Below are 14,122 nucleotides of genomic sequence, written 5' to 3' on the forward strand. Positions count from 1 at the left end.
TCAAAATCAATAATGATGCATTCATTCTGGTTCTCCTCAGCCTTCATTACAAGCCAGATAAGAGTCCGCCATTGGGCCGGGCACCGACTTTTCCCGAGTGAGAAGCCGTGGTCCGTGGGGGTCAAGGGAAGCGTGGTGTCACCTTCTCAAACAGGTCGGGCACTTAGACTCACTTGGGCCTTGCTGCAGCCCCTGGTCCCGGCGGTTTTATTTCCAGCTTGCAAACTAGCCTCGAAAAAGAAGCAATTCTCGCTCCCACCGGTAGGTGGCGGCCTGCGGTCGACAATGACTCCGAGTGACTGGGAGACTCCAGGCTCCGCGCCGGGAACCTCTCTCCTCCGCTCGCCCGCCATCCTTCTTCGCGTAGGAACTACTTGCCTGCGGCTCTAGTTTCTGGAGGGGTGAGAGGGGGGAGGTTACATAAAGGGCGCGCACCAGGAACTTCCGGGACCCCGTGCAGCTTCCGTTGCGTTGCCGGGCTGTTGAGGGAAAGGAACGGAAGCGACGCGAGAGAGTGGCGGCTTCCTCCCGGTGATCCGCCCCTCCGCTTCTTACCGCTGGGGGCCGGGGGAAGCCGGGAGGGCCGTGGGTACCCATGGAGACGCAACTGCAGAGCATCTTTGAGGAGGTGGTGGTGAGTGCAGCTGCGGGCGGGCGGAGTCGGGGTGGGGTGGCTCGGAGCGGGGGGGCCGGAGCCGGGGCTCAGGCCGCCTCCGCCCTGGCCAGGTCCCCCTCGGGGGAGATGGGGGGGGGCCGGAGCCGGGGCTCAGGCCGCCTCCGCCCTGGCCAGGTCCCCCTCGGGGGAGATCGGGGGGGGGCCCGGAGCCGGGGCTCAGGCCGCCTCCGCCCTGGCCAGGTCCCCCTCGGGGGAGATCGGGTGGGGGGGGCCGGAGCCGGGGCTCAGGCCGCCTCCGCCCTGGCCAGGTCCAGCTCCGGGGGAGATCGGCGGGGGGGGGGGGCCGGAGCCGGGGTTCAGGCCGCCTCCGCCCTGCACCCACCCGGCCAGGTCTAGCTTTGGGGGGACAGGGGGTGGTGGGGGGCAGCTTCGATAGTTCTGTGAGTTGCTGCTGATTAGATGAGAGGTGACTTGTTACCCCCCCCCATGCCTCTGTAATGTTAATCCAGGGGAACCCATCATTTGAAAACAAAACAACCCCCCCCCCCAAAAAAAAGATCGTTTATGCCTTTTTGTTGTTATTTTGACAGAAAACAGAAATCATCGAAGAGGCTTTCCCCGGGTGAGTAAAACGGATAGAGGATTTTTTTGTGTTAGGAGGTTGGTTATCTCTTTGTAAGGTTTTGTTAGTATTGTGGGGTTGGGGGCGGGGGAAGACCATAATATCCTGGCTATGTTTAATTAGCCTTCACACACGGATGGCAAATAATGTGATTTTTGTTGTTATAGCATGTTTATGGATACGCCTGAAGATGAGAAAACGAAACTGATTAGCTGTTTATCGGCCTTCAGACAGTTTTGGAATGGCCTTTCTCAGGTGAGCATGAATAGGTTCAGCAGATGATTTTTATGCCCTTCTTCATAAATATATATGGTGTGTGTATATATATATATATACATATATACCAATATATATTTAGATATACATATCATATAGCATACGTATGTATAATCTTTGATGTTGTTAAAATTTTTTAGACAGTATGAAATAAAATGGCCACCATTTTTTATTCAGGCTTAAATTGTAATTTGTGTACTTCATTGGAGAAACTGTATGGTGAATTCGAACTGGTGAAAGTACAGTAGGAAAAGGTTTTAAGAAACCCATATTAGATTATACAAAATAATTTTTCATCAAATCTTGATTGAGTTGTTACATTTGAAAACAGCTGTGCTAGACTTCTCTTGTAAAAGATAAAAATCTCATTTTTGTTCTAATAATGAACATGCACAGCCTTGATACGAAGAAACTAAAGATAAGGGTAAATGTACAAAGATATTATAACAAAAATACAAAGTTTCTGTAATAAGAATCCAAAGACATAGTTAAAAAAAAAAAAAGATAAGGAAAGGAAGCTGGACACTGGTGACTCACTCTTATAATCCTAGCTACTGAGGAGGTTGAGATCTGAGAACCACAGTTCAACACCAGCCCAGGCATGAGACTTATTTCCAGTTAACCACCAGAAAACCAGAAGTGGCACTGTACCTCAAAGTGGTAGAGTACTAACCTAGAGCAAAAGCTCAGGGACAGCACCCAGGCACTGATTTCCAGCCTCATGACTGACAAAAAAAAAGAGGGGGGAGCTGGGAAGGTGGCTCAGTGGTAGAGCGCTTGCCTTGCATGCATGAGGCCCTGGGTTTGGTTTCTCAGCACCACATAAGCAAAAAGAAAAAAGCTGGAAGTGGCGCTGTGGCTCAAGTGGTAGAGTGCTAGCCTTGAGCTGAAGAACTGAGGGATAGCGCCTAGGCCCAGAGTTAAGGCTCCACGACCGGACCCAAAAAAGAAAAAGAAAAAAAAAAGTAGGGAAAAGAGCAGTATACATTAACAAAGAACAGTCATCAGAAAACATCCACAAAAAAAGTTAAAATAAGTGATTCTTGAAGACCTCGTGTTGCAATAATGCATTATCTTCTGCTTTTTGCTGGTTAGTTGGAGATAGAGTCTCACAAAGTTTTATGTCCAGGCTAGCTTCAAACCATGATTCTCCTGAGGTAGCTAGGATTATAGGTGTGAGCCAACCAGCACCCTCTTAAAAATCTGAAATGTTTTATCTTGCTTTTATAGAAATTATTTTCATTCACTCATATTTTAAGTATTTTATTCATTGTCTCAATATTTAGTAAATTTGTCTTATTCATAAATTTAGACATGTTTTGACCTGTCATGGTCAGATGTAATAGTAAATTTTTCAAATCAAAAGAAATTGCAAAACCTATAATTTTTGAATCCCCATGCATGAATTCCAGAGCAAAGTTGTTGCCAGTTCCATGTTATTACATCTCTGCTCTTAATTTTATAACAGTATGCCTCCCATAAAAGTGAATAATGTTCTCAAAACCAAGGTAGAAGATTTAATAATCCTCCCAAACCAAAGGGGGCACATAAAGTATTTAATTTTAGATTTGTTGAAAAGCCTCATGTCTTTAGCACAAGTTGGGTGGCATCATGAGAAGAAAACAAATCAAGTATGTGTGCTACAGTGTTAAACCCTGTATATTCTGAGCAGTTGAGGCCTTTCCTCACCAGCAGTCTGTGAAATAAATCCATCGGAACAAAAGGTCTACTGTACTCAAGGTATAACATTAGATACTTATTAGTTATAAAATGTAACTTTAGACCTAAAATGAAGCCATTTTCAAAAATTTTCCAGGAGTCTCATGAACAATGCATCCAATGGATTGTTAAATTTATTCATGGCCAGCATAGTCCTAAGAGGATATCTTTTCTTTATGATTGCTTGGCAATGGCAGTTGAAACCGGTGTCCTTCCACCCAGGTATGTTTAATGATGAGTATTTTCTTCTCTATAAACTGTTGGGAAACAAGTGAGGTGGCTGTTGTACAACTATAAGAGAATGAGAAAAGAAGTGAGTCTCTTCAAGTGGCTGAGCTGAAGGGTATCTTTTTCAGTATTCTCTGGTGTAACTGTAATCTGAGGTGGGAAAGGCAAGAGTTGTGACCAAGTCTTCCACACTCATGCATTCGTCTGGGCATTCCCAGGGACTCTTAGCCAGTTACCACTATGAGTTCCCTTACCTTGTGGCCCAGACTTTCTCACAGCTTGATGAAGTCCAAGAGAAAGCTTGTAAAAAATGTCTATGCAGGAAGTCAACCCTCACCATTTTTGCCATAACTTACATCTGCCAAGATTTAAGAAAAGATAAGATAGATCCTTTTCTAGTAGGTGAGTATCAGTCAGTGTCACATTTCAGAAAGGTATGTGGTATTGAAAAATCTCACTGTAATTATCTTGGTAAACAGTCTGCTACCAACTGATAGACAGTATTTCCTCAAAAGTTTTTGATAGATTTCTTTCTAGTAAAAGATAACTAAATTTAATTTCCTTCTACTTGATGTTTGATCATTTATACAAGTAGAAAATATAAAGTATTAGCCATGTGTGGTTGTCCACACCTGTAATTCTGCCTACTCAGAATGCAGAGATACAGAGGATCGCAGGCTGAGGCCAGGCCATGGGAAAAGGGAGATGCCATAACAACCAAGAAGCCAGGTATGATCATTCCTGCCTGTGTTCCCAACTCTGCAGGAAGCATAGGGAAATGGATCATATGCCAACTATGAGGCACTGTTTGAAAAATAACAAGTCAGAAGGGCTACTAAGTATGACTGAAGTGGCATTGTACCTGCTTAGTAAGAATGAAGTCCTGGGTTAAATCCTAATACTGCAAAAAAAAATGAAGTAAAATATCATACAGATCTAAGTATGTTTCATTAATACAGGAAACAAACATTGTTGTGATAAATGTAATGCTCAGGGTACACAGATGTTAGCTATTATTAGAGTACGTGAAAAGTCTACTTTGTAACTGGAATGAGTGTTCCTTTTTTTTTTTCTAGGATAGTTTGTGAATCCTTGATAAACTCTGACACTCTTGAATGGGAAAGAACACAACTTTGGGCCTTAACATTTAAGCTGGTCCGGAAAATAATTGGAGGAGTTGATTACAAGGTATTATTTTCTAATTATAAAGGTGATTTCTTTCAGACATGATAAAATTTTTAGGATATATATTCAAGCTAGAGAACACTAAGTGCCATCTGCTTATCTGTATGCTTCTTGATGATTATTCTTCCCCTTGTGTGTCCTTACTTTCACCAAGCTTGATCATATAGTTTATACTCTAAATGTGTATGGAGGTGAAAATTTTTTTCTCCATCAAATAGTACAGCTACTGAGAGATACATAGAAATGATTGACACAATAACTCATTGAAAACATTGGAGAAATTACATGACAAAGGGGAATAAAGTTAGGATGTGCCAAAAAGAACTAGTAGAAATAGTCTTCTGCCAGAAAACTTCATAGTGTTACTCACAGTTCAGTTTATCCAAGTCCTATTCCAATAGGTGTTACTCACAGTTCAGGTTATCCAAGTCCTGTTCCAATACGATTCTAAGCTTTTTTGAGTCTTTGTAACAATGGAAACTAATGTTTTAAGGACTAAAAATGTTTGAGAGAATGTAGAAAATGTATTTATAAATGACTTTGTTTACTCATTGCATAGCATTGTTTAGCATCTGTTTTGGAACATGAATCTTGTGTTTTAGCGTAAGAGACTTAAATGTTAACACTGACCCAGAAAACAGAGGTACAGGCTTAGAGAGTATATCCTGAAACCTTTAGATATCTAACACAGGGGACATTATTTAGTTTTCAACTATATCTTTTCCTCCCCATATGTCAGGGTGTTCGAGATCTCTTAAAAGTGATTTTGGAGAAAATCCTGACAATTCCTAATACAGTAAGCTCTGCAGTTGTACAGCAGCTTCTGGCAGCAAAAGAGGTAATTTATACACTTCTGACATTTATTTATCATAATCTGAATCTAGCTTTGTTGAGGTCCTTTTTAAATTTATCATAATTCATAAAAAGTTCCATTTCCTTTCAGGCTGTTTAATACAGATTACCCCACATCTTACTTCGTGTATGTGATTTTTAAGTAGACTAGACCTTGTTATCTGGGTATATGTTTCCAAAGAAACCACTGCTGAGGGAAAACTGAGTGCTTACGATACACAGAGCTCAGTACTGTCCTGTGAATGTGTGATTCCTTTTTTCCTATATCTTTGCCCAACCTGCAATAGACCTAAAGTTTTTTGTCTTTAACATTAATTTGTGCATATTAACTTTTACCTTGCTTTTTGGGCACCCGCTGATTTAGGGGAGGCAGATTTTTCACAAAAGAACAGAGAAAACACTCAACAGATAAAAAGGAAGATTCAACACAGCTGACAATAATGTACTGATAGACATTCTCCACAGAAAACATAGGAATTAAAATTTTTTGTTTTCAAAATTTCTTTTGATTTTTTCATTTTTCTACAACTCAGCCTAAAGCACAAGTAATAAATATGCAGATTAGGTGGGCTTATATTAGATTTCTTAAGTTTATTTCTCCTAATTAACTGAAGGTGTCTTTCAGTTAACATTTGTCAAAAAATATTACCTGCTTTTTAATATCCTTTTAGTTGTTATTACCTCTGCTGTATTTAAAGATCTTATATATGGGACTAGTCAAGAAAAACACCACTCTTTTGTTTTTCTTAGGTTATAGCATATATCTTAGAAAGAAATGCCTGCTTATTACCAGCCTATTTTGCAGTCACAGAGATCAGGAAACTGTATCCTGAGGGAAAACTTCCACATTGGGTATGTTTTATCTTTTCCACAAATTTTAGTAGAAATTTTTATTTTAAAATTTATATCTTTTTATCTTTTGTTTCTATGCTTAAAAAAGGTTTTAGTTAGGATTTCTTATAACACTGTTAAAGTAGAGAGAAATAGAAAAGGAAAGAGTAACATTTCCTACTTTCCACGTAGCTCAGGCAGACAAATCCAAGACTTCTATGGTTAACTGCAAAAAGCAGGAAGTGAGGTGTGGTTGAAATAGTAGAGTGTTATACTAGCCAAGGGAGAGCGTGACGCCCCTTAGTTCAAGTCCCATTACTGGCATTAAAATGAGTAAAAAAAGACTGCTTACCTTTTTAAAAAGGATACTGTTCTTTAGATAATATGTATATTTCTTTCATTTCTTACTGATTCTTTTAGAGGAAGAAAAAAAGAACTCATCGCTGAGGAATTGTTCTATGCCAAGCATTACTAATTCTTTATATATATAATCTAGATTAAAAAAAATCACTATTCAAGGTATAGGTTTGATTTTTTTTTTATATATATATTTTCTTCCTTTTATTTTTAGTTACTTGGAAACCTAGTGTCAGACTTTGTGGATACCTTCAGGCCCACAGCAAGGATAAACTCCATTTGTGGTAGGATTTTAATTCAACTATGTTTAATTGTACCTACTTTTTAGTGATCTGACTTGAAAAATGCTAAAAGATGATATTGTATGCATGTGTTGGTTGCCTGTCATTGAGTAGGAGCTTCATAATAGTAGTCTTGTATTCAGGTACTTTGTGTAAAAAAAAAATTGTCTCTGTAAAATGGGTCTAATTTCAGATAAAAACCACTGAAGAAGTTGAGTTTTCTGGTAATTAGAAACACTTTAAAGTTTATTTACTCTTCCATTTCTCTTTCTCTTTTTTTTTTTTTTTTTGTTGTTGTTGGTCGTGGGGCTTGAACTCTGGGCCTGGGCACTGTCCCTCAGCTTTTCAGCTCAAGGCTAACGCTCTACCACTTGAGCCACAGCACCACTTGCAGTTTTTTTTTTCTTTTGGTCGGTCATGGGGCTGGAACTCTGGGCCTGGGCACTGTCCCTCAGCTCTTCAGCTCACGGCGAGTGCTCTACCACTTGAGCGACAGTGCCACTTCCGGTTTTCTAGTGGTTATTGGAGATAAGAGTCTCACGGACTTTCCTGCCCAGGCGGCTTTGAATCACATCCTCAGATCTCAGCCTCCTGAGTAGCTAGGATTACAGGCGTGGCTCACGCCTGTAATAAACAGCATCTGGCTGTTTATTTTTTTGTTTGTTTGTTCTTTAAAAAATAGTCATGTGGTCTGATAGTCTTTGTAGTGCCCAAACATATTTTTCAATTATTTTTGACATCACAGTGACTTCAGACTGCTATTTATTCAAAGATGGCTTATTGAGTACTGCTTTTATGCCAGTGCTGTTTTAGACACTGAATATACAGTAATAAGCTAAAGAAGATGACACACAGGTAATCCTGAGTGGTCTAGTTTATAACTGAGTGGATTTGATGAATTATGGAAGTGAAGCAGATTTTGAGAAGGATGATGTTGAGTTCATTTGAAGAGCATGGGGTGTCTGGGACATATATGTGACAGAATTTATTAGTTGGATTTGTTAGCTGATGGATCTCTCTCCCTGTATATATGGGTATAGCTATATCTATATATAATACATTTTATATATATATATATATATATACACATGTATATATATATATATATATGTGTGTGTATATATGTATATATGCATTACATCTTAGGTCTTGGGTCATCCTGCATAAAATTTATCAAGTTAACAAATCATAGATGTCAAACTTTATCTTGTAAATATTTTAAGCTTTGTGGACAACACAGTCTACAGCACTACTCAGCTCTACTTTTACAACTAGAGATTGCAGGCTAGATTTGACCCCCAGGTTGTAGTTTGGTGACCTCTGCCCTAGACACATGGGCAAAATACAACACTTTCTGGTTTTGAAGACATAAACTTTGTGTTCAACCATTTAGAAGAAGTAGAGTCAAAGGAAATTCCCACATTTTGTCTTATTAATACATTTCTGAAACATTTTTAAACCAGTGCCTAGTTCAGAATACATATTCGTTAAACACTCATGGAATGAGTAAAGTACCTGGCATTTCTGTAATCACAAACATTTAAATACATTTTGAATCTATACAGGTCGCTGCAGTCTTCTTCCAGTTGTAAATAACTCAGGTGCTATTTGTAATTCATGGAAATTGGACCCTGCAACTCTACGTTTTCCTTTGAAAGGCCTTCTACCATATGATAAGGTATGTTGCTAAATGTAATGAACCTTGTTATTCTTCAGATATTCTTTGTCTTAGATTGTAAGGTATGTGATGCCAGATCACCTCTTTATATCCTGCAGAAGTAAATTTTAAAAGAAGATATTATTTGATTTCTCATGCTATGCCCTAATCCACATATACCCTGTGGTTTGTGGGCCTTGTGGTCCACTCCTGGCAAAGTATTTGGACATAGAAAACATTTTTCATTGATTTCTTACTGTTAAAAAGTGGAAGAGCCAGGCTTTGAACACAGGCTGATTCCAGGATCTTCATTCTTAACTCCTATGCTATATATTCATTTGTCATCCACAAACTTGGAAATAGTGTTTATATTTACCATTGTAAGAAAGTGCTTGGTAACTGTCCTTGAAATTCCTTCCTTTACCACTTCTTCTAAACCTTTGCACTAGTAAGAATTATTAATTGAATTGATATTTTGAGAATATAGTTACACTTCTTACAACTGTGTCCATATTTTGAATTAGCTCTTGTTCCATGTAACACATATAGTTTGGCTATTCTGTTTTAAAATGATCTAAGAAATCTTTAAAACTAGTACTTGAAATAAATACTGATGCATCCAGTTATTTTGCTATTAAAACTAGGAAAAGAGCTAACATTTCTAATAACTGAGGTGAATTGAAAGAGGCTACAGGCTGATAGGGTTAAAAGATAAAATAATTTTTATTTTTATTTTTTTGTTAGTCATGGGACTTGAACTCAGGGCCTAGGTGGTGTCCCTGAGCTTTTTTGCTCAAGGCTAATGCTATACCACTTTGAACCACAACTCTGATTCAGTTTTTAATTGGAGGAGGTAAGAGTCTCTGGGCCTTTCTTACTGGGCCTGTCTTCAAACCACAAATCCTCTGATCTCATCCTCCTAAGCAGCTTAGACTACAGGTATGAGCCACCAGAGCCCAGAAAGACAAAAGAATTTTAAGAAATTTAATGCAGTAATGGCTGTAAGGTTTTGACCTCACAATTGTAATAGTCCAGATTTAAAATATTACCTTAAATAATCAGCATATAATGTTTTCCTTCCTTTCCTTTTCTCCTTCCCTCTCTCTCTTCCTTCCTCTTTCCTCCCTCCCTTCCTTCCTTCCTTCCAAGACACATTAAAAAAAAGCTAATGTTTTTTTAAATTATACTTAAACTTTCCATTGAGACTATCAAGACATTCTCCAAGAAAATAGAAGTAAAAGTAATGTATTAATAGGAAACTATTAAAATAACTCAAAAATTGCCTGCCATTCATGAAATAATTAGAATAAATGTAGAATGAAATCTTTTATATATTTAATAAATACAAGATAATATTTTTAAATTGATATGGTTTAACTATAAGCCAGCTAAATGAACACAGGTAAGAACACACACAAATAACTATCTTTTATGTACGTTCATACATTTAAGTGCCATTAAAGCTACTTTGACAATCTGTTCAGGAAATAAGGAACTGAGCAGCTCATATTCAATATATATTGGATAAACTTTCAAGTTAACACTTAGATATAATGGCTGTAAAGACTGAAAGACATTCTTTTATTTATTTTTACTTTTTTGTGTCAGTCCTAGGCATTAAATTTGGGCCTGTGAACTGCCCCTGAGCTTTTGTACTCAAGGCTAGTGCTCTACCACTCGAGCCACAGCTCTACTTCTTGCTTTTTGGTGGTTAATTAAAGATAAGAGTCTCACAGGATTTCTTGCCCAGGCTGGCTTTGAACAGCTATTTTCCAATTTCAGCCTCCTGATTACAGGTCTGAGCCACCAGCACCCAGCCTCTTCTCCCATTTATAAACAGTGTTTGGTGGGTTTCATTGTGCTCTATTCATGTACACATGTATAGCACCCTTCAATCCCATTTACCCTCTTTTTATTTTATAAACTGAGTTTGTTTATCGGAACTTGTAGACCTAGAAGTGATGTTGAAAATTGGCTGTGAAAAGTTTTTGCAGAAAGGAAGCAAAGATTTTAATGAAGCTTCTGTATGTCTTAGAACTATGATCACATATGATAAAAAAAAAAGTATGTATTCATGTACTTTAAAATTGACACAATAAAGTTGACATTTTAGAGAGCGATTCTGATATGGAAAGATGTAAACATTTTAGGGTCTCAGAAAAAAGTAAGAAGTGTACTGGGTAAGTGGGATGAAAAGATCTGGTTCTCATGTCTTTTTGCTTGTATATAACCTTGAACAAATCTCTTCACCTCAGTTTTCAAATGAGGGGTGGGAATAGATTATGTGTAAGTACTAAAATCCTATTTTTTTCCACTAGATTCTGCCTACTATGGGAAGGTAATAAGTACCTTGGAAGATTTTTTTTAATCTCAATTTCAAATAATTTGCATTAACATTTATGTTGATCTTGAAGCATAATATTTTTTATTATTTTCTTTAAAGGATCTGTTTGAACCACAGACTGCTTTGTTGAGATATGTATTGGAGCAGCCTTATTCCAGGGATATGGTCTGCAATATGCTAGGTTTAAATAAGCAGGTACTGTACTATGCCGGAAACCAATAAAATCTGCATAGAATCTGCACTATTCTTTTCTCTTTTCTTTGCTATAGCTAACTGAGCAAAACAGTTAAAGACTGATGACTTTTAGTATATAGTTCATTAAATAATGTATTGTTTCTATCATTTATATATTGCTTTAAGAATGTTTAATTAAAAAGGAAGTATTTTTAAAGTTGATTTGTTTTGCATTGCTTTTTTTTCTATAAGGCCAGTTTCAAGTATACCTTTTGCCAGAGAAACCTACACATGACTTAACCATACTTTTTTTTTTTTTTTTTTTTGCTTGGGTGTCTATTTTTGTAACCCTTGGTATCTACACTGTGGCCTCGATGCTGACTTTTTTTCTCCTTTTTGGTGTGTGTGTGTTTTTGGTGGTTTAACATGTGGGAGGGTTTATGCTGACTCTGGGTTCCTTGAGGCTGGCCTCATAGTCACTGTTTTGTCTTTTCTTTTTTTCTTCCTTTATTTTTGTTCTGTCCTGTCTTGCCCTGCCCATCCTCCAATGCTCTAGACCTTGAACATTGCTCAGGTATGTCCACAACCTTACTGTTGTATTGTGACTAACGATACGCTGGCCGCTTTGTAACCACTGATTCCATTTAGAGAGTACGCGTACGGTCGGGGCTTGAAATTGGCAGGACCATGCTGAGACCAAGGCCACTAAAAAATTTCTTCTTGGGATATGAGAGTTATTTTTGGTGGATGGTTTTTCTTTTTGGGTTTTTGGTTTTTTGGGTTTTTTTTGTGGTTTTTTTTTTTTTTTTTTTTTTTTTTGGTGTTTGTTTTTTTCCTTTTTTTTTCTTTTCACTTTTTTTTTTTTTAAGAGAGACAACACCTGGCACTCAGTGAAGCCTGTCACTTTTTGATGGGCTGTTTTTCTTCCCACTCCATTTTACCGTTTTTTATACTTTAGAGCTTAAGCTAGCCTGATGGAATGTTCACAGATGGAAAGAGTTGTAGCCTCTTAACTTTCCATACAATGAAGACAAACAAGGTAAACAACAAATACATTGCCTTGCCTTAAAACAAAGACAAATTAAAAACAGAAATAAAGAAAAGAAAAGAAAGTATTTTAATAGAGATACGCTGCTTTTAAAAAGTTGGAGTGGTAAGCTTTATACAGGGAAGGATTTTTGGCAACCTGGGGATTGACTATGAAATGTCATGCTCTTAGGTGACCCCACACCTCTTGACAAACACCCTTCTTTGTCAGTCTTTGCCAGATGTGTCCTCCTAGAGTGAACTCTTCTCAGTTGCAGCTCACTTACTGCAAGGGGAAAAAACACTCTGGCTATACTTTGTATGCCAAACTCTTATATAGTCCCAAGTCTGTTTCAGGACTTCTGACCGTTGAGATTTTAAGCAAAATAGTGGTTCCAAGTTATTTTTCTTAAAAATTTTTGAGCCCAGCATATTAAAATAGAGCACCTTTTTGACTTTAAAAAGACGTTCTTGTCTAGGTTACATAAAATAGCGTTACTGTTTGCAATACTATAGTGAAGGTTGTGCCAGTGCTTCCATTTATAAAGCCCTATTTTTAAGGACATATAGCTTGGCCATAAAACTTGCTCAGTGTTGAAACTTTGCATGCCAAACCTCACCCTAGAAGCAGTATCTCTTATTATTTTGAGTTATTTTCTTCTGAAAAATATACCAAGTTTCCTTGTTTGGACAAAACCCTTTGTACATGTGAAACTGAAGCTGCTTCACTACTAGAGTTATCTGACAGTTACCTCATAGAATCTGTCACTTTAACATCTTAAAAACCAAGTCATTAATTCTTACCAACTTTCACTTGAGTTAGAGGTAAGTATTTAGCTAACTTTGGAAGAATGCTTCATGCCATGTCTTAAAACTTATTTCCACAATGAACTTTCAAGTCATACTTGACTCAGTATTTTTTCAGTTTGCTGGATAAATGTACACATAGTTACTAGAGCTGCAAGTACTTTCCCCCAGACATTGTTAGTTATCGATAGCTTTTTTTTTTTACTTATGGGGGGGCAGCTCGCAAAGTGGAAATTGACAAACTGACTCCAAGAAGAGTACTTCTGATCATTTCAGTAATAAGTTTCAACATACAAAAAGTTTATGACTAAGACATAAATCCATAAAAAATAAAGTTTATAATGGAAATGCTGACAGAACATTATTAGTATTGGTCCCACTGTAGTGTAAACATTGTCAAAATTTCACAATTCATCAGTAATTGTTTTCATAGCCTAACTAGTGAGGGGACTTGTAGAGGGAAGAGTATATATTGTCTTCATATATTATTTTGACCTAGAAGGTAGCATACAAAATGAGGGCACAGTATAAAAAGTACATGATTAAAAGTAACTTAACCATCTTATCACATCTTTTTATCATTGCGGAACTATAACCTGTACTATACTTTCTTATCTTTTCTCTGGCAGTGCAATAATTTACTTAAAGCTTAAAAACCTTTTTAAGACCTGTCCATATTGCATTTTCCAGTAGGAATTGGGCTGTAGTTTATTCTAAAATTGGTTGCATTCAGAAGGTCGTAAATAGCCCAGTTCTGTGGTCAGCAAGATGGAGTGTTGGACTTAAACTTACAGTGGAAAAATCTTGTGTTAGGTGTTTATATGAGAGTTTGTATTTCCTTTCTGCTGAATATAGTGATCACAAATCACATACACTCCTCTAGCTGTTGCTTGCTCTTATGAACTCCAGCTACTAATCACTCAGTTCTTTGAAATAACCTTTTAAGTTATTACCTGGCATAGGGCTTTGGTTCTGATTGGCAGTTTCCTTGGTTTTAAAGCAGTAAGTGGTAGATAGCATTGAGAGAGGTATTTTTTTCTCCCTATTTGTTCTGAATAGATACTATTTTAACATTGATTTAGAGCCCTGAAGCAATGAGTTAGAATTAGCTTAAGGCTTCTAGGTATGGTATGTTGAATTTTTTTAT

At 37.7% G+C, this 14,122-nt stretch overlaps 1 protein-coding gene across 2 annotated transcripts in view; it reads left to right on the top strand.

Annotated features, from left to right (window-relative positions):
• The first annotated feature begins 467 nt into the window (after positions 1-467).
• Positions 468-14,122, top strand: part of Med23 (mediator complex subunit 23) — a 45,207-nt gene continuing 31,552 nt past the window's right edge. Inside the window, exons 1-11 of one of the 2 annotated variants that reach the window (XM_070010486.1) lie at positions 468-634; positions 1,207-1,238; positions 1,406-1,493; positions 3,331-3,455; positions 4,538-4,649; positions 5,386-5,484; positions 6,249-6,350; positions 6,901-6,970; positions 8,533-8,645; positions 11,068-11,163; positions 11,699-11,716. In XM_070010486.1, coding sequence (XP_069866587.1) covers positions 596-634; positions 1,207-1,238; positions 1,406-1,493; positions 3,331-3,455; positions 4,538-4,649; positions 5,386-5,484; positions 6,249-6,350; positions 6,901-6,970; positions 8,533-8,645; positions 11,068-11,163; positions 11,699-11,716 — 894 coding nt within the window. In that variant the 5' untranslated portion in view covers positions 468-595. The remainder of the gene's footprint in view (positions 635-1,206; positions 1,239-1,405; positions 1,494-3,330; positions 3,456-4,537; positions 4,650-5,385; positions 5,485-6,248; positions 6,351-6,900; positions 6,971-8,532; positions 8,646-11,067; positions 11,164-11,698; positions 11,717-14,122) is intronic. The other variant, XM_070010487.1, reaches the window with a different exon arrangement.

This window comes from Dipodomys merriami, unplaced genomic scaffold (assembly GCF_024711535.1).
Source record: "Dipodomys merriami isolate MVZ:Mamm:240054 unplaced genomic scaffold, mDipMer1.0.p SCAF_8, whole genome shotgun sequence".
NCBI lineage: Eukaryota > Metazoa > Chordata > Mammalia > Rodentia > Heteromyidae > Dipodomys > Dipodomys merriami.